General features: G+C 43.4%; 1 protein-coding gene across 10 annotated transcripts in view; it reads right to left on the bottom strand.

The window, feature by feature from the left end:
• SHANK3 (SH3 and multiple ankyrin repeat domains 3) overlaps positions 1-20,685 on the bottom strand; it is a 448,201-nt gene that overhangs the window by 419,130 nt on the left and 8,386 nt on the right. For 9 of the 10 annotated variants that reach the window (XM_040413565.1, XM_040413567.1, XM_040413568.1 and 6 more), the window contains exon 2: positions 1,383-1,474. The exons of the other annotated variant lie outside the window; for it this stretch is intronic. In XM_040413565.1, the coding sequence (XP_040269499.1) occupies positions 1,383-1,393 (11 nt within the window). In that variant the 5' untranslated portion in view covers positions 1,394-1,474. The remainder of the gene's footprint in view (positions 1-1,382; positions 1,475-20,685) is intronic. 10 annotated transcript variants of the gene reach the window in all.

The raw sequence follows: 20,685 nt of genomic DNA, 5'->3' as shown, positions 1-20,685 counted from the left end.
ATTTCAATTCCGAATATATCCTGGGTCTGCAATCTTGTGGAGAGAATTAGTGCATCACAGGATAAACTTAAAAGCGATGGACACCGTTGGGGGAATTTATTTTTTTATATTTACATTTTACAATTTTTTTTTTCAATAGGTCTTTATTAAAAATGTTCAGCCCTTTCTGTCTATTTGCAAGCTGTCACAGTCTGTTTTCATTGAATCCTGTCATCTGATGGCTCATGTGTAGCTCTTATCTCTGATCTCCTGAACTCGTAAACACTGATTTAAACCATATTATCAGTTTGATAAGAACTGATTTCTAATTAGTGTAAGGAGATCAGAGATCAGAGCTACATGTGAGCTGTCAGGTGACAAGATTCAAAGAAAACAGACTGTGCCAGCTTGCAAACAGACAGATTTTTAACCCTTGTAACTCAGAAACAGCTCAACGTTTTTAATAACTCATAAACACTGATTTAAGCCATATTATCCGTTTGATAAGACCTGAGCTATAATTAGTGTCAGGAGGGCAGGAGATCAGAGATAAGAGCTACATGTGAGCTGTCAGATGACAAGATTCAAAGAAAACTGACTGTGCCAGCTTGCAAACAGACAGATTTTTAACCCTTGTACCTCAGAAACATTTTTAATAAAGACCAATTGAAAAAATGTTTTTTTTTTTTTTGTCCAAAATGAGTAAAATGCAATCATAGAATAAAAAATTTCCATAGCCTTTAAACTCAAAACGACGATGAACTCAGTATCAGACTCAAACATTCCTGACCTCTCTCAGTGCTTTTTTAAAATTATTTTCAGTGCAATTGTATGTAATTATGTTAGCTCCTCTAATGGGCAATCAGCAGACATAAAACTGACAAAAATGGCACACAGTACCTACGTTTGCAACCACTTATTGAACATGAAGAATGACGTGCGCTCATATGCGTAGATGCTGTGTACTGCACACCTACACACTCACACACATGCATGAGGCATGTCCCACGCAATTACCTTCCCACACTGCTGCATTATGAGCAGCCACATACACGGCAGTGTGCGCGCTGGCAACACAACACATTTTTCAATTACACAATTCATACAGAAAAAAGAAAACACAGAAGACATAAAGCGAGACAAACATTTGTGTGATACAAGCCATAATGCGACAGGCAAGGGAGAGGAGGGGAGCATCTGGGCCTCCTGCTGTCCTGTTGCTCCCTCACATACACATATCTCCTCATCAGGTCCATCCTCTTCAGTCTTCACCTGTCTTGCCTCATCAGACCCTACCCACTTCACCTATCCTCTCTCCGAAACCTTTGCCCCCCCCCCCCTTTCCACCATCACGTCTACCCCTGAAGTCTTTCTTTGACTGTTCTCGGGCACTCTCTTCTTACCTCTCTCTCATTCTCTTCTCTTTTTTACCTTCTCTTCAGTTTCAGAAAGAGAGCTCAGAGCGACATCACCATGGTAATAAGGTGGCGGATTGCTAAAGGAGGGAGAGAGAATGTGAAAAAGTGTGAGCAGAGGTGATGGAATGGGGGGGGGGGGGGGGGAGCGGGAAATAAATAAAATGGAAATGGTAATAGAGGCACCCACAGGAGGATACGAATGAGATGGACACGAACTAATGGTTGAAGAAATGATCAGAAAGGGGGTGTGTAGTCAGTGGGTGTATTGCTGCGTGTGCGCTGGGAGGAAGGCTAGGCATGTGTTAGAATGCTTTTCACAGGATTCGTGTGAACTGATAGAGGGGGATGAGGAGGGAAGTGACTCTTCTGTTTCAGGAAACTATGCAGGAAAGTTCCATGATAGAAAGTTGGATTTTCTGTAGGCTCAGTCGCGTGTGTAATAGGATGGTGAGCGTGACGAAACCCCGCACCTTTTTACTAAGATACAGGCACTGTTGCAGGTTTTGCTTTGTAATGTGACTTTTTTGTGCCCTGTAGATGTAGCAGTGCTGAATTTATTATTGCTACTTTATCTTTGCACTTATGATTTAAAAATCATTTGCAGTCCAATTTAACCCCACAAGGCACACATTGCAATATTAACATGCCATCATCAGTCAGCAAAACCAGCCGTAATGCTTAGTAGGGCTGCCCCATCTGTTTGAACCATACTTTTCTTCCCCTTCATCCACTGCAGAATTCAGAGTTGTCCAATAAAAATAGTCTCTATTTTTTTTTAAACCAGCACCTGGATCTGAATACTTTTGTAATTGCATTTAGTAAGGAGCTATTCAATATAATGGGTTTGTATGGCGCCACCTGCTGTTTGTTCTTTACCTTATTGCTCCATCCACCTAACTGAGGTGGTCGCACATGCTCAGTTTAAATCTTCAACTGTCAACCCACCAGCCATATCTTCTTCTAGAAACTGTGGCAGAACACAGCCCCTGATAAAGGACACAGCCCCTGATAAAGGACACAGACCCCGATAAAGGACACACAACCCCTGATAAAGGACACAGCCCCTGATAAAGGACACAGCCCCTGATAAAGGACACAGACCCCGATAAAGGACACACAACCCCTGATAAAGGACACAGCCCCTGATAAAGGACACAGACCCCGATAAAGGACACACAACCCCTGATAAAGGACACAGCCCCTGATAAAGGACACAGCCCCTGATAAAGGACACAGCCCCTGAGCTGCCAGCCTGAAATAAATCTTGCAGAGCAATTGGAGCAACTCTAGAGCCATGTGAGGTACAGGGCTGGTTCTAGCTTTGTTAGAAATAGAGTGTATATTGTAACTATATGCTGTATGAGCATATGGATGTATCATACTCATGCAGCAGATATATTGATCTCAGTCATTAAAGACTCATGCACCTGGCCGCAAAATACGGATACTGGCCGAGAGTCTGCAGACATTTTTTATTCCTTCACAAATGTCCTATCCTTGTCTCCAAAAAGGACAAAAATTGGACATGTTCTATTTTTTTTTTTGTGGGGCATGGATGCAGTCCCATTGAAGTGAATGTGTCTGCATCCGATCGAATGTGGACAGAAACCGCGTTGTATGCATGAGATGGTAAATGAATGGTTAGTTTCAATAATAAAGGTGCCCATTGCTGCATCAGAGGGCCCCCACCTACTGTAAAGTTATAAATGTGATTACTACCCCAGTCTGATATGGGGAATAACCAGGTTTCACTGCTGTCGATCTGCTTTTCTCTTTTTCTATGTCAGCACAGCACAAATCCAAGTGAACAGCTGAGTCACGTCTCACAGTCTGCTCGCTACGGATACATTGTCTAAGGAACGCCATCTTTTCAAAGGAGTACTTGGGCAGCACATCCCACACAACCTGTCTTTCTAAGTCAGAAATGCCACCAAACTGATTGGAGAGAACAGGCAAGACCCGAAGGAATTCCCTTCAAAATGTTATCAAAGCCACATGTTCAGAGGTTCACATAATTAACGTATTAATACGGTGCTGACGCTGTAATGGTCGGAGTTTGACTTAGATCCAAATGTCCTTATTATTCTCCATACCCAACACAAATAAGAAAGTGAGCAACCTGAAGCTGGCATTTAAAGGACTTCTGTCACCCCACTAAACTCATTTTTTTTTTTGGGGGTACTTATAATCCCTATACTGCGATATATCTATACATTATGTTATTAATCATTTTCATTCTGTAGATAAGGCAAAAAACGTACTTTTATAATATGCTAATTACCTGTCTACCAGCAAGTAGGGCGTCTACTTGCTGGTAGCAGCCGCAAAAAAACGCCCCCTCCTCCTGTTGATTGACAGGGCCAGCCGCGATCTCCTCCTCCGGCTAGCCCTGTCTGCATTTCATAAATCGCACGCCTGTCTTGATTCGGCGCAGGCGCTCTGAGAGAAGGAGGCTCGCCTCCTCAGCACTCCCTCAGTGCGCCTGCGCCGATGACGTCTTCTCTTTCGGTGACGTCATCGGCGCAGGCGCACTGAGGGAGTGCTGAGGAGGCGAGCCTCCTTCTCTCAGAGCGCCTGCGCCGAATCAAGACAGGCGCGCGATTTATGAAATGCAGACAGGGCCAGTCGGAGGAGGAGATCACGGCTGGCCCTGTCAATCAACAGGAGGAGGGGGCGGTTTTTTGCGGCTGCTACCAGCAACTAGCCGCCCTACTTGCTGGTAGACAGGTAATTAGCATATTATAAAAGTACGTTTTTTGCCTTATCTACAGAACGAAAATGATTAATAACATAAAGTATAGATATAAAACAAAAACAAAAACAAAAAAGTTTGCTCAGCATGCATGCTGGCATTTATAGTCCCTGGATTTAATGGAGGCCATTTTGGCACCATAATGAACCAAAAGGGGCCCAGCATGCATGTGGGACCTACACTTCCTGAATTTCAAGGTCGCTGTTATGACACCCAACAGGTGAGCTTTAGTGTTAGGACCCGTCTGATTAGAGATCGCCTTGGCGTGCGGCAGACGGGCTCAAATAATTTTGTACAAAAAGTATTTGCAAAGCATCTCTAAGTTATTAGCATAGCATTGGCAATATAATATACCTTTGTACTTTATTTGGTTTGTAGAGTGCTGTTGCACTATGTGTTTGATAATGTATAGATATATCGCAGTATAGGGATTATAAGTACCCCCCAAAAAAAAAAAAGAGTTTAGTGGGGTGACAGAAGCCCTTTAACGCCTCCATTCCTATTTCTCCTCTATTAAAGGGAACCTGTCACCATGAAAATGCAGTGTAGGAAGCATGTTATAGAGCAGGAGAAGCTGAGCAGATTAATATATTGTTTTATGGGAAAGGAGTCAGTAATTAATTTAAATTTCTCCTTAAAGGGAGTCTGTCACCAAAATTTCACCATCTGTGCTGCTTACAACATGCTGTAGCACATGGTACCCACATGGTGCTGTAGCACATGGTACCCACAGTTGTCATCACAGTGCGCATGCCTGAGCCTGGCGGTGAACTGCCAAGATGGACAGACTCCCTTTAAATCAAGGAGTCGGTCTGACAGCCTTTCCTCTATGACTGATAGGACCGCCTCCTGGACTTCAAAGCCTAGAATGAGAAGAGATGTAAATGAATGAAACACAAGAAAAGCCTCATGCACGACTATATGTTTTTTGCAGTCCGCAAACCACGGATCCCAGTCCTGTACACACCACCGTTTTCTTTCTCTCTTCTATAGAAATGTCTTATTCTTGTCTGCAAAAGGAACAATATTATGTTTTTATCTATTTTTTTGCAGGACTGTGGCATGGACATACAGATGCAGACAGCACACAGTGTGCTGTCCGTATTTATTGCAGTCCCACTTAAATGAATGGGTCCATATTTAAACGGCAAACAATGCGGATCAGATGTGGAACAAAAATACGGTCATGCGGCCTTATACTGAATCTTTTCCTATAGAAAACGATATAAATCTGCTCAGCTCCTCCTGCTCTATAGCATGATGTCTGCAGCTCAGACACTATGGTCAATGTGGCAGGTTACCTTTAATGCTATGTTAATATTTTTGTAAAAAATAATGTTAGGGGTAGAATCTCTTGAACTGTCATTAAAACTCTCTCACACACACCTCTACTGCTGTAGTTAGATACTCCATACTTTAGAAGGCAACAGGAAGTTGACAACCTGTGGTCAGGGTCAGGGGTGGGTCTGGCATTTCTCGGTCTCTAAGAAAAGTTATGTCTGGGCACCAGTTAAAGCACTAAGCTCCACCCTTGTTGCAAGACTAAGCTTTGAATCAGTCTCATCTCTAAGATCTGCTCTGAATTTAGCAGTGCAGACTTGGTACTTCTGCTACTGCTCTACAGCTGGGAAGGGTCCCTCTTCCCCCTGGGCCGGATGGGCCCCTGTGTAGCTGAATCTGCTGTCTGCCCTTTTAGTAGTTTTTTCAGCAAACCATTTGTGGCAAGCAGAGAGTGCCTTAATCTCTGGCGCCCCAAGCATTTTTGTGGGAAAGTCTGCCCCCGCTTAGAGTAGCCACCAAACACAATCATACTAAAGCAAAATAGTCATGTTTTATATTTCAGACAGTGAAGATAATGGGGGAGAATAGATTTATTATTAAGATTCGGCACTTTTTGTAGTATGAAAAAGTCGCAAACTGCAACTTTTTCCACGGCACTTGTGTAAAAAAATTTGTGTTCAATAACCTGCTCTATAAAAATATCACATGACCTAACCCCTCAGGTAAACACCGTAAAAAAAAAAAAAAAAACGTGTAAAAAAAGCAATTTTTTTCACCTTACATCACAATAAGTGTAATAGGGTGCAATCAAAAAGTCATACGCACCCCAAAATAGTGCCAATCAAACCGCTATCTCATCCTGCCCAAAAACTGAAAAAACTATGGCTCTCAGACTATGGAAACGCTAAAACATGTTTTGTTTTTTTTTCAAAAATGAAATAATTGTTTAAAACTTACAGAAATGAGGGGCGTGGCCTGGCGATGGCGGTGTGAGGACGCACGGGTGTGGAGCTCCCGCCGCAGGTCTGAGAAGCCAGGAGCTACTTACCTTCAGATGCTCCTAAACCAGCTCATATGGTGCGCACACGCAAAGGGTCATTAGCGAGGGATCCCTCATCGAGATCTTCTGAAGAAAAAAGCGGGCTGCGGAAGTATTTTACCGTGGAGACGAAGGGAAACAAAACAGGCCGCAACCCGAACGCAGCTCCCTCCACGCCGGTGCACCGGAGCAACGCCTTGGATACAGAGGTACCGCTGAGCCTGCAGGGGTCTCAAAATCGGGCCCAGGGCCGTTCCGCGGCCAGCCGCTCTCCCGACCCGCTTCAGACCAAGCAAGTTCAACTGTGTGACGGCGCCACGAGGCAGACGCCATCTTGTGACGAGGCCTCATCTACTCGGCATTGCCACACTTCAACACAGTCATCTGGTGTAGTGGAGATGGCGGAGGGTGGGACCCTAAATGAAAGCTGGGACATAAAGGAGTATATTAAACTCCTACCTACTAAGCAAGAAATGGAGAAATATGTGGAGCGATTAGAGAACTCATACAAGCAGGAGTTATCTATGATCAAATCTAATGTGAGAGCTGTTGAAGAGAAACTAGAGGAAGTGGCGTCCATGCACGATCATACAGCTGCTCAGGTGGACGAGCTTATGATTCAAGGTGAAGTTAGAGATCGTCACATTGGTCATCTATACCGTCTTCACGATGATATCGAGAACCGTAACAGACGGAACAACATCAGAGTAAGAGGTCTCCCTGAGGCTACTAAGACGGAGGACTTGATACCCACATTACAAGGCCTGTTCAGCAACATCTTGGGAGAACCTATCACTGACCGGTTGGAAATGGACAGGGCACACAGAGCTTTGGCCCCCGTCAGTTCAGACCCCTCTAGGCCTAGAGACGTGATCTGCCGCCTACACTTCTATGCAGTGAAAGAGGCTATAATGAAGAAGGCGCGTAACCTTTCTACAATTGATTTTGATGGAGCCACGCTTACGATTCTTCAAGATTTATCCAGGAACACCTTGGCCCAGAGGAGGGCACTAAAGCCGTTACTGGACCTCTTGAGGTCTAAGGATATTCCTTACTCTTGGGGGTTCCCATTTCAGTTAGTGGTCCGCAAAAATGGTCACCGTGTAGAGCTGCGGGATCCTGATGATCTAGATATGTTCCTGTCTGCACTTAATTTACCACCGATACATCTACCTGACTGGCAGGTCATTCCGGCTCTACCATCTCGGTCCTCAAGTGGGCATCACAGAAGAGCGGTCTCAGAGAAGACACATCCTCAGCATCCAGCGGGATCGCAAACCTGAGACTGAGTCGTATAAGTATTTAGCTCTTTTGATATCTCAGGGACAGCCTCTGAAACAAGTGTTTATTTGGGGGGACTGAAAATGCATATGTCCAACATTAATATTTTTCACTTCTTTCCCTCTGATTATATTATTCTCATGCTTAGGGTTAACTTTTTTATAGTTTGTTTAAGCTTACAGAATTGGTTCATAGAGAGCTCAGTGATACAGAAATGTTTACTAGATAGTGTGAGCTGTATGTGTTTGCTTCCATGTTCACTTTTTAGTTGTGGCTCTGGGCTCCTCAGCCCTGTGGCGGCTTCCTTGGTCCGTCATTGGAAGTCCGTCCCCTACTGTAACTCTCGTTCTATCTGGTATAGATCGAGACGGTCCCTCTACTTGGGATAGTTACCTGATTTTGTAACTCACCCCTGTTTGTCCCTTTTCCTTTTTCTTTCTTCTTCTCTTTCTTTTACCTCCCGGTCGGGATAGTTGGCGTTTGTCAGACCTCCTCAGGACGCAAAATATTCTTGGGGTGGTCTGTGTGAACCCCCAACTACTCTCTTCCCCCTCCATCATATATACAGCCTACAAGGTATAGTCTGTGTCTATCATCATGGTGGGACCGCCTAGAGTGAAATTGGCCTCTCTAAATGTTAGAGGTTTCAACATCCCAGAAAAGCGCTCAGGGGTTTTGTATGGCATGCACAGAGAGAGGGTGCAAATCCTGTTGTTGCAGGAAACGCATTTCAAAAGTGAGCAAATCCCAAAGATTATGTCAAAACACTATACTTACTGGGCCCACAGCACTGACCCGGTCTCTAAGTCTAAAGGTGTTTCAATTGCTCTTCATAAATCATTGTCTTATACCTTTCTAGAGTCACAATTGGATCCACTGGGCCGGTTCCTGTTCCTGAAGATTCAAGTCCATGGGAGAGTGTACAACATTGGGAATCTCTACCTGCCAAACACCAGACAGAGTAGAGCTCTATCAGGTATTCTCACTAAGTTAGATGCTTTTGCTGAGGGATTGGTGCTGCTGGGGGGGGGACTTTAATATGATCATGGAGCCCGCTTTGGACTCCTCTTCTGGCAGGACTTCGGTTCCCTGGTCTACTATCACCAGAACCAAACATCTGCTACATGCTAGACAGCTAGTTGATGTTTGGAGGATACTTCATCCTAAGGATAAGGATTTCACTTACTTTTCCCCGGCGCACCAGTCCTACAGCAGAATAGATAGATTCCTGATATCCCATCATGCGCTTTCCTTTTCTCCTAACTCACACATAGGTACTACACTTTGGTCAGATCATGCACCAATATTCATGTCTCTAGAATTACCAGACCTAGTAGTTAAAGAATGGACATGGAGGCTAAATGAGTCTCTTTTGAGGGATAGGGTATGTAAAGCTGATCTGGAGTTAACGATTAGACAATTTATTGAAAACCACTCACTAGATGATACGGCCCTCCCCCTACAGTGGGAAGCATTGAAGTGTGTGTTGCGGGGCGTTTTGGTGAGCCATGGCGCTAGACTTAAAAGAGAAAAGGGGGCGAAGATTCGACAACTCTTAAGACAAATAGCTGACTTAGAGCAATCACATAAGCAATCATTGGATCCACACGTTCTTTCTGAGCTGACGTCGACCAGAGACCAACTTAAAGGGTTGCTATCTGCCTCTGTTTTTAGGAACATTGAGCGGTTTCGTAGCTATTTATTTGCACACTCCAACAAACCTGGGAAAGCGTTAGCACGCTATATACATCCTAGACAACAAGCTAGCTTTATTCCAAACATATTAGATGCTAAGGGTACTCTGGTGCATCATCCCAGACAAATAGCCGAAACATTCAAGGAGTACTATGAGGGCCTATACAATGTCCGAGGACAATATGGGGACATGCCTGCAGAGGCGCGTGCTGAACGTATAAATACATATATAGAGGGGACGGCTCTCCCCACGATACCCATAGAAAAGGGAGCAGAAATTGAGGAGGATTTCTCAGAACAGGAGATGGGAGATGTCTTGAAGTCATTAAAGGGGGGCAAGAGTCCTGGTCCAGACGGTTTTACTGCACCCTTTTTTAAGGACTTTAAGGAGCTACTATTGCCTTTTCTTTTAAGAGTTTTCAATAGCATATCTCCTTCCTGTCCCTTCCCTAGACAGGCTCTGGAGGCTCATATAGTTGTAATTCCAAAGCCTAATAAAGATCCAAAGATTTGTACTAATTACCGGCCCATATCTCTGATCAACTGCGACATTAAAATTTACTCTAAACTCTTGGCGAATCGTCTTAATAGAATTCTCCCTGGTGTTATCCACGGCGACCAAGTGGGGTTTGTTCCCGGTAGGGAAGCCAGAGATAATACTATCCGCACGATTAACCTTATTTCTGGGGCTAAAAATGGGAGGGTTCCTCTCTGTCTATTTTCAGTCGACGCTGAAAAAGCGTTTGACAGAGTCATTTGGGATTTTATGTTCGCATCGTTGAAGCAGATTGGTTTAGGCCCTACGGTAATAGGGAAAATTGGTGCCTTATACACGATCCCCACTGCCAGAGTGAGAACCAATGGTATGTTAGCCTCCTCTTTCTGTATAAAAAACGGGACTCGACAAGGATGTCCGCTCTCTCCCTTGCTGTATGTGATCACTATGGAACACCTGGCTAATGCGTTGCGAGCTAACCCAGATGTTACGGGCATACAGTTGGGGAGCGCGCACCATAAGCTGGCATTATATGCCGACGACCTTCTTATGTATGTTTCAAATCCTCATATCACTGTCCCATCTATCCTACGTGAATTTCATAGGTTCAGCCTCCTGAGCAACTTCAAAGCAAACTCAAAGCAACTTTCCCTTTTCATGGCAGGATGTTAGTATAACATACTTGGGCTTACAGATCCCGAATCAGCTCCATCTACTCTATCCTCTTAATTACCTACCCTTACAGAAGAAGGTGCTGGAGGATATGCGGAGATTCTCTCTGAAACACATCTCATGGTTTGGCAGGCTTGGGGTTGTTAAGATGGATGTTCTCCCGAGATTTTTGTATCTCTTTCAAACCATCCCGATAAACGTACCGGGAGGATATTTTGCGGTTATTCAGAAAGCTATCAGACGGTTTATTTGGAATGCAGGCAGATCTAGGATAAGTTCTAAGGTGTTAACTAAACATAGGGATAAGGGAGGGTTAGGCCTGCCGGACCTTAAGGTATATCATGCAGCAGCATTAGTGATGAGGATCATAAACTGGTCAGGTGGAGATTCCACGAAACTCTGGATTAAGATGGAGAGGGAGCTCTCCCCACTAGATTTGTCAGTGGCGCCATGGCTTACCAACCGCCCAGCTCAAGAGAATTGGCCTTTTCTGGTGAGACATTCCCTGGCCTGCTGGGATCATTGGACCTCAAAGTTTCAGATTTCCCATAAAAAAGGTCCCATGACCCCAATTATGAGTAACCCTGATTTCATGGCAGGGGAAAAGACATCCAATTTCCTAATTTGGCATAAATCCCAATACCCGAGGATTCGTGACGCTATGACACAACAACGCTTGCGGGATTATGGGTCCCTAGTATCTGGTGATAGGCAGAATGGCTCCACATGGCTTGCATATGCTCAGATAAAGTCTTTCATACACAGTTTATTTGATCATAGGTCATACCCTGACATGACGCCTTTTGATAATATCTACGTGAAACCTGGTGACCATTACAAGCTAATCTCACAGTTGTATGGGATACTAATGGATAGTAGTAATCCTGATTTAGCCCCATTTTTTGGACGGTGGGAATCTGATCTACAGCTATCCTTATCAAAGGGGGATGTTCTGAAGGTGTGTACACTCTCTCATGGATTGTCTCTAGCTGCGCATGCAAAGGAAAAAAAATTCAAGATTTCATCTAGATGGTATTACTGTCCCTTGACTCTAAGTAAGATGTTCCCAAGTGTCTCTAACTTATGCTGGAGATGCAACTTAGCGGTGGGTTCAATGCTGCATATATGGTGGGAGTGTCCAATAATAAAGAAATTCTGGGACCAGGTATTTCTCATTTGCAACAAATTCACTGGTAAAACGGTTCCCAATTCCCCTAAGATTGCTCTGCTATCGCTTATTCCTGGCTCTATAGCTAGTATTAAGAAGAATCCGATAAGGTTTTTTCTGATAGCAGCGCGTATGGTTATTCCGCGCCAATGGAAAAAGACGGAGGCTCCCTCTCTCTGTGCATGGGCGTCCGAGATCAGATGTTTGTTACGAATGGAAGAACTTACGGCGATTTCACAGGGTACTGAGAACATTTTTTATTGTAAATGGAACTCTTTGATGGATTTTGTCCATTCTCCTGATTTCTCAAGGCTAATAGGGGAACTTAGCAACATAGAGGGGAGGTAGTGACATGGGGTATAATAGTTCTATTGCCTGTATCTAGCATTGTAGTCCTTGATGTTAACCGCTTGATAGTTTACACAGTGCATATAGACTCTCTTTTCCTTTTTGGACACACGAACATGTATGTTCCCCTTTTCTCTCCCCCCCCCGTTTTTTGTTTCTTTCCTTTTCTTTTCTTTCTTTTCTTTTAGCATGGGTTTGTACTGGGAGATAGTTCATCCTTAACTGGTACCAGTATAGCATCTCCCTTGATTTGTGTAGGGTATATGAGGGTGAGAAACAAGATCACCAATCTGCTATATGATAAGAATATGGCAAAGTATCTGTGTATGTTATTATTGCTTTTTAATACTTTGTAAGTACCGATACCATTTGTTATTACTGACTGTTATTGACAATATGGATCCTGCGTGATCCTTTACTACTATTCTATAATAGTGTCATTTATTGCTTATGTACTTTTTGTTTGAAATCGACACCTTATGAAAATAATAAAGTGAAGTAAACATAAAACTTACAGAAATAAAGAAATAGTATACATATTAGGTATCGACGCGTCCGTGACAACCTGGTCTATAAAAATACCACATGATCTAACCTGTCAGATGAATGTTGTAAATAACAAAAAGAAACTGTGCCAAAACAGCTATTTCTTGTTACCTTGCCTCACAAAAAGTGTAATATAGAGCAACCAAAAATCATATGTACCATAAACTAGTACCAACAGAACTGCCACCCTATCCCGTAGTTTCTAAAATGGGGTCACTTTTTTGGAGTTTCTACTCTAGGGGTGCATCAGGGGGTCTTCAAATGGGACATGGGTGACAAAAAAACTGTTCAGCAAAATCTGCCTTCCAAAAACCGTATGGCGTTCCTTTCCTTCTGCGCCCTGCCGTGTGCCCGTACAGTTTACGACCACATATGGGGTGTTTCTGTAAACTACAGAATCAGGGCCATAAATATTAAGTTTTGTTTGGCTGTTAACCCTTGCTTTGTAACTGGAAAAAAATTTGTAAAATGGAAAATCTGCCAAAAAAGTGAAATTTTGAAATTGTATCTCTATTTTCCATTAATTCTTGTGGAACACCTAAAGGGTTAAAAAGGTTTGTAAAATCAGTTTTGAATACCTTGAGGGGTGTAGTTTCTAAAATGCGGTCACTTTTTTGGAGTTTCTACTGTAGGGGTGCATCAGGGGGGCTTCAAATGGGACATGGTGTCAAAAAACCAGTCCAGCAAAATCTGCCTTCCAAAAACCTTAAGGCATTCCTTTCCTTCTGTGCCTGCCGTGTGCTTCTAAGCCTTGTAACGTCCCCAAACAATAAAATATCATTCCCAAAATGATCCAAACACGAAGGAGACATATGGGGAATGTAAAGTAATAACTATTTTTGGAGGTATTACTATGTATTATAGAAGTAGAGAAATTTAAATTTTTGATAAATTTGGTATTTTTTTATAAATAAAAATGATTTTTTTTTTACTCCATTTTACTAGTGTCATGAAGTACAATAAGTGATGAAAAAACTATCTCAGAATGGCCTGGATAAGTCAAAGCATTTTAAAGTTATCAGCACATAAAGTGACACTGGTCAGATTTGCAAAAAATGGCCTGGTCCTTAAGGTGAAAATGAGCCCGGTCCCTAAGGGGTTAAGGAACCTGCAGAAACAAATCTGCCAAATGTAGAGAAATTGATTCTGTTTACTGTCTCAGAAACGTAATATAAGCATATGCATTATACATCTGCAAATTACTTTGGGTTTCTCACCAACAGCTTTTTGTGGCCCAATAGCAGGATCTTTGCCCTGGGACCATTGATGTCTTATATTATCCTTGACAAGCAAACTCAGCAATTGCTCAATACTGAACAGTGATATTATCATATTGTAGAAGTCTGGCACATTTCAGCACATTAGCTTTGTATGATCGTGTTTGATTACAGCGATATGGGATCCTCAGCTCACAGGTCAGCCCACTGCTTATTTAAGTAATGCCTAGGGCATTTTTACAGAAATCATGATAGGCGAGAGATGCAAAGTACAAGTGATTTCTTTGCAAAAAGCACAACTGCACATTGCTATTAGACTTAACGTTCAATCTGTGATAGAAATGCCTAATTCTGTTTTCAGCTGCACGACAGGAACACGTTAGAAACTCAGTGCTATTCATTACATATAAAGAGAGATTGCAATACATAGCAAGTATATGATGGAAATAAGCAATGCAAGCAAACTCAAGGCAAGCAAGTGATGTCAGAGGGAGTGCCGGGCCTGTTGCGATGAGCACTTCCATCAATACAGATGGAAGTGCTCATTGCTAGAGCGCAGGGAGCCGGTGGTCCTTTCATTCAATAACGGCAGCTCCTTGTGCTCCTTCTCTCCTCCAAGCCCGGACCAGTGGTTATGTCATGACATGTGCCTCACTGCTGCGCCGGGCCAGATGAAAGAAAGAGCGCGGGGAAATGATCATACTCAGAGAGTGAAAGGACTGCCAGCTCCCAGAGCTCCAGCAATAATAGTTATGTGAGGGGGTCACTGGGGGGTCATTATACTATGTGAGGGCCCCTCACACAGCATAATGACCCTAGTGGCCTCTCATAGAGTATAATGACCCTCCAGTAGCCCTCCCTTACAATATAATGACCTCTAGTGTCCCCCGATACAGTATAATGACTTCCAGTGGCCCCCTCACAGAGTATAATGACACCAAGTAGCTCCCTTACTGGGGGTCATTATACTGTATGGCACTTGGGAAGAGGCAAAGTGATATGCACTGCGCACGCACTGGTTAAGTAACCCCCGGCCATGACAGACTCCCTTTAAGTAAGTGACAGACTCCCTTTAAGTTTGTGGGTGTAATGTGCAAAAATGTGGAAAGTTCAAGGGGGCATAAATACTTTTTCAAGGCACTGTAGCTATGCCCATGGGTTGTGTAAAGTTAGACAAAAGTGGCTAGCCATCAGCTTATCCTGGTGCATCCAGTATGAGCCACTGTGATAAACATGGTGTCTATCTAAGTTTGTACTGTCTACAGGATGAGTAATGCGGAACCATTCAAACTGAATCCTATGAAGGGACTGGTCGGTCAGTTCATTATAAGAATACACTTGCTGCTATACACTATGCCAGTGCTTATACATATGAGCCATTATTATGTAATTAAATAAAAACAATCCAATAACCATGTGATGTTTGTAACAAAAGGTGATGGAACAAGCTGGGAAAAATAGAACTGGGGTGTTTCTCTATAAAATTCCTGTTCTCTGCAGTCAGAGAGATGAACATCCTGTGTATTGTGTTTAAATTCCGCAGGGAATCTTTTTATAAACCACGCTTACAAATATCAACAAGTCTGAATCATAAAAACACAAGTTATGCGTTTATATGACAGTGGGTGCTGCCATTTCAGACCCCGAACCACAGATGTGCAATAGCTGATTATTAGCCCTCATTAAAGATAGGCATTATTCTTTCTATGGACTTAAAGGGGTTGTTTCACCTCAGACATTGGGGGCATATCGCTTGGGACCTGCACCTATCTTTAGAATGGAGCCTGGAAAGTGAAGGAAGGTGTACATTCATTCCCATGGGAGCGCTGAAAATAGCTGATTTCGGCTATTTCCAACAGCCCCATAGAAGTGAAGTGGTGGCTGCGCTTGCGATGTGCACTTCTCATTCATTTCAATGGGACTGCCAAAAAAAACTGAGTGTAACGCTCTGCTATTTTCAGGGCTCCCATAGGAATGAATGGAGGACGGACGCCCATGTGCGGTAAGCCCTCCTTCACTTTAAGAGGTCCGTTCTAAAGATAGGTGCAGGTCCAAGAGGTGGGACCCACAACTATCAGACATTGAGGGCATATCCTATCAATACACCTCCAATGTCTGAGGTGAGACAACCCCTTTAAGGTCTCCATACATATTAGTGTATTATTGGTTTGGAAGACAGTATAATGTGTATGGGAAGCTCCCAACTCTCCCCTAAAACCATCTTTCAATATTTTAGCACAATCTTTTCGTTCTTCTGGGAGATTCCCCCCACTGAATACATATACTTGATCAGTTGGACTGAACATGTATGTGTATTGGGGAATCGGCAGGAAGTCAAGAGAGATAGCTGTGAGCCAAATGATTGTTTGGCCGACAACTATTGAATGTGTATGGAGTCCTTATCCTCAAAAAGCTTTCCTTTGACCCATCTCCTTTGTCTAGCTATCACTCCATATCACTACTCCTATATGCCTCAAAGCTACTTGAACAACCCACATGTCTGCTTTGAACTGTCTTCCCACCTCTCTTCCTGTTTCCTCTTTGACCAGCTAAAATCTGGCTTCTGACCCCACCACTCAACTGAAACTGCCCTTACTATAGTCACCAATGACCTGCTAATTGCTAAAGCCAAATGATATTATTTCACGCTAGTTTTGACTAGGACAACAAGGAAAAGTTTGTCAAAACCCTACCCCCTGATGACTGCCATACCTTCACTCTCACTATTACAGATGTCCATAACGCACTGAGCAGTATCAACGCTTGCAAGGCTGCTGGCCCTGATGTCATTCCTGGATGTGTGCCTCAAGCATGTGCTGAGCAGCTTGCAGTGGTCTTTATTGATATCTTCAACCTGTCGCTTGCCCAGGCCGTAGTATCAGCGTGCTTCAAGACCACCTCCATTGTGTCAGTGCCGAAACACTCATCACCAATACGCCTAAACGACTACCGCCCTGTAGCCCTCACGCCTATAGTTATGAAGTGCTTTCAGTGACTAGATCCTCACCAATTTTCCTATCAAGTACTCTAACACCTGGACAACAAGAAAACGTATGCAAGAATGCTGTTTGTTGATTTCATCTCAGCATTCAATACAGTCATTCCCTCCAAGTTGATTACTAAACTTGTGGATCTTGGAATAAGTAACTCTATCTATAACTGGATCATGTTTCTATGTGTCGTTAAAAGATATGAACAGTATCCCCCATAACAGTGACCTCTACAGTATCCCGCCCCTCAACACTGACCCCTCCCACAGTGCCCCGCCTCCTTAAAATGAACCGTCCACAGCAGCCCATCCCCTTAACTTTGACCTTCACAGCAGCCCGCCCCTTTAACAGTGAGTTTCACAGCACCCCACTACTTGACATTGACCTCCTCAGGGGCATGCCCCTTTAACAGTGACCTATACAGGACCCTGCTCCTTAGCAGTGACCTCGATAGGGGACCGTCCCCTTATCTGTGTCCTCCACTGTTTCCTGCCCCCTTAACAGAGACCTCCACAGCACCCGTCCCTTTAACAGTGACTGCCACAGTACCCCGTTCCCTTAACAGTGACCTCCACAGTATCCCGTTCCCTTAACAGTGACCTCCACAGTACCCTGATCCCTTAACAGTGACCTCACAGTACCTTGCTGACTTAACAGTGACCTCCACAGCAGCTGCCCCTTCAATAGTGGTCCCTGCCCCCTTAACAGTGACCTCCACAGTGCCTGCCCCTTTAACAGTGACCTCCACAGCGGCCTGTCCTCTTAACAGTAAGATCCACAGTGAACACCCCTTTAACAGTGACCTCCACAGTGCCCACCCCTTTAACAGTGAGCTCCACAGCTGCCCTTTTAATAGTGGCCACTGCCCCTTACCAGTGACCTCCACAGCAGCTGCCCCTTTAATAGTAGCCCCTGCCCCCTTAACAGTGACCTCCACAACGCCCTGACTCTTTAAGGCTAGGGCTACACGACAACATGTGTCGCGCAACATTTTGTCGCACCAATGTCGCACAACAATTTTTATAATGTTAAGCTATGGTGTTGCACTGCGACACACGACATGCTGCGACTGCGACACGACACTCGCAAACAATCCATCAAAAATGGATTTTTCTGCAACTGTCGCGTCACAGTCGCAGCATAACGCATGTAAAGTGTAGTTGTGCCCTATGTGTCGTGAGACATATTGTCAAGTAACACATGTCGTCCTGTAGCCCTAGCCCCCTTAACAGTGACCTTCACAGCGCCCTGACCCTTTAAGGCTAGGGCTACACGACAACATGTGAGGCGCAACATTTTGTCGCTCCAATGTCGCACAACAATTTTAATAATGTTAGGCTATGGTGTGGCACTGCGACACACGACATACTGTGACCGCGACAAAAAATCCATCCAAAATTTATTTTTCTTCAACTGTCGCGCCACAGTCACAGCTTGTCACATGTCGCAGCGTAGTTGTGCCCTATGTATCGTGATACATGTCGTCCTGTAGCCTTAGCCGAAAGCTAACCTACTGTACAGCAGTGAAGAAAAATGGCTGGGTTGTTATGGAAACCTGGAGTAAAACTGTGTGTATGTGGAGACTAAGGGCCTGCGAGCTTCTATTGGCTGATAAGGGACATGTGACCGTGTGTATGGCAGTTGGGATTTGAAGAGAAAGACTTGCAGGCTTGTATTGGCTAATACAGGTCATTTTTTGGGAATATCTCAGGAACGGTACCTCCTAGAGAACTGAGACCCGGTCTAAAACCTTCCCGGACACCTGATGTACCTGTGTGCCAAATATGGTGAAGACCGGTCTAGTCGTTTGGTCGCGCATAAAGAACAGACAGACAGACGTCCAGACAGAAACTCATTTTTATATACAGGTGAAACTCAAAAAATTTGAATATCGTGCAAAAGTCCATTTATTTCAGTAATGCAACTTAAAAAGAATTGCATTAATGCAGCTTAAAATTTGAGTTTTGTGAAAAGATTCAATATTCTAGGCTCAAAGTGTCACACTCTAGTCAGCTAATTAATCCATACCCCCTGAGCAAAGGGTACGGATGGAGTAGAGTTAACACTCCTGTTTTCTGAGATTTCTGAGTTGTGTTATATAATCTAAGCAAACACCTTCAATTGCTTTTCAATGGCTTTTGTCTCAAGATAACGCGATGAGTTAAGAAATTTGAGTTAAGAGCTGGAGTGTTAACCCTGGGGTCACACTCTAGTCAGCTAATTAATCCATACCCCCTGAGCAAAGCGTACCTCAAAATTGAGACGTTGGAGTTTCATAAGCTGTAAGCCATAATCATCCAAATTATAACAAATAAAGGCTTGAAATATCTCGCTTTGCATGTAATGAGTCTCTCATATGTTAGTTTCACCTTTTAAGTTGCAATACTAAAATAAATGAACTTTGCACAATATTCTAATTTTTCGAGTTTCACCTGTATATAAGAGATTATGCCCCTATCATATGTACAGCGCTATGGAATTAATGGCACTTTATTGATAATAATAATAAATATATTTAGACCCAAAATAAGAACACAAGAAGATTATATTTTTGTGACTAATGTGTGATGAGTAATGTAAGGGAATGGAAATGATGGTAGTACTTAAATAAGTCTTCCAAGAAGTGACTACTAATATTAATATGAAAGGGGACAAATCATCAGAAAATGAAATATTTAAATAGTTTTTGTTTTATTGATTTTTTATATTTTTCTGTGAGAATGCCATACTCTGCTGAACAGTCTATACAGACAATGCTGAAAGAATGTGTGTGCCTCCAATATGTTCACAATGGGAAATAAAAAAAATAAAAATAGCTAAACATTTAAAGAATAATAATAAATTCACTATTTTTAGCATTTTTACATGCTTATATCTTATTCTCTGAATGGTCCTTTCCAGAGAAACCTGCTGTCCCCTACTAGGCCACAGCTAAAGTCTGCCCTGCCATAGCAACAGAGCAGTGCCACATCAGAGTCAGTTACAATGATGACTACTCCCTGCAGGATACTAACAGGACACTGGATGGGGCTGGGATAAGGTTAATAGGTAATATTACCGCAGGTTTATTTCTGTCAGGCTCCATGATGCATCATGTCTAACTATCATTTTCCCCACTGTGGGAGATGTTTAGCTGTGTGCACCTGTCCACTGACATCTATGGTAACTCATAAATGGCTGCCTCAATCACTAACATTGGAGTCATGGAGATAGCACAAACTGGAACATAAACCCCATGTGATGGCTGATATTTATATTTTTACCCCAAAAAAAAGAGAGATATTCAATTCAAAGTAAGGCTACTTTTCCACATGCATGTCTGGCAGAAAAGCCTGCCGGAGTGCTATGCGCTAGCTGGAACCCTTTCACTATAATGGGATGTGGTGGGGATCCGCATGCTCCCCAGAATTCAGCTGGATCAAAAATTGCTACATGCAAAGGTTTTTCTCTGGCCGAATCCGACATATATGCCGGGAACAGTCGGATCCCACTGCATCCCATTATCGTCAATGGGGTTCAGCGGGCACGGGGCACAGAGAATTCTCTGCTGGAACAGCCTGCTGGATTACTTAGACATGTGTTAAAATAGCCTTAATTGGAAGGGAACATCTCATGTATCTGTGAAACTAGCCTAACCTGGCAAACAATGTAAATCCACTCACATTGTGGACATGTATGCTTACCTAGCGTCCAACAGAAGAGCTGTGCGGCTTAAACCTCAAGCCTTTCTGTGTCTCTCTGTCTACATCTCATTCCCTTTAAGGCCTAGTTCACATGTCCATCTTTTGGTCAGTGATTTCCAT

The sequence above is a fragment of the Bufo bufo genome, chromosome 1 (assembly GCF_905171765.1).
Source record: "Bufo bufo chromosome 1, aBufBuf1.1, whole genome shotgun sequence".
In the NCBI taxonomy this organism is placed as follows: domain Eukaryota; kingdom Metazoa; phylum Chordata; class Amphibia; order Anura; family Bufonidae; genus Bufo; species Bufo bufo.
Note: the sequence above shows the minus strand (reverse complement) of the source record. Positions and strands in the feature narration are given on the sequence as shown.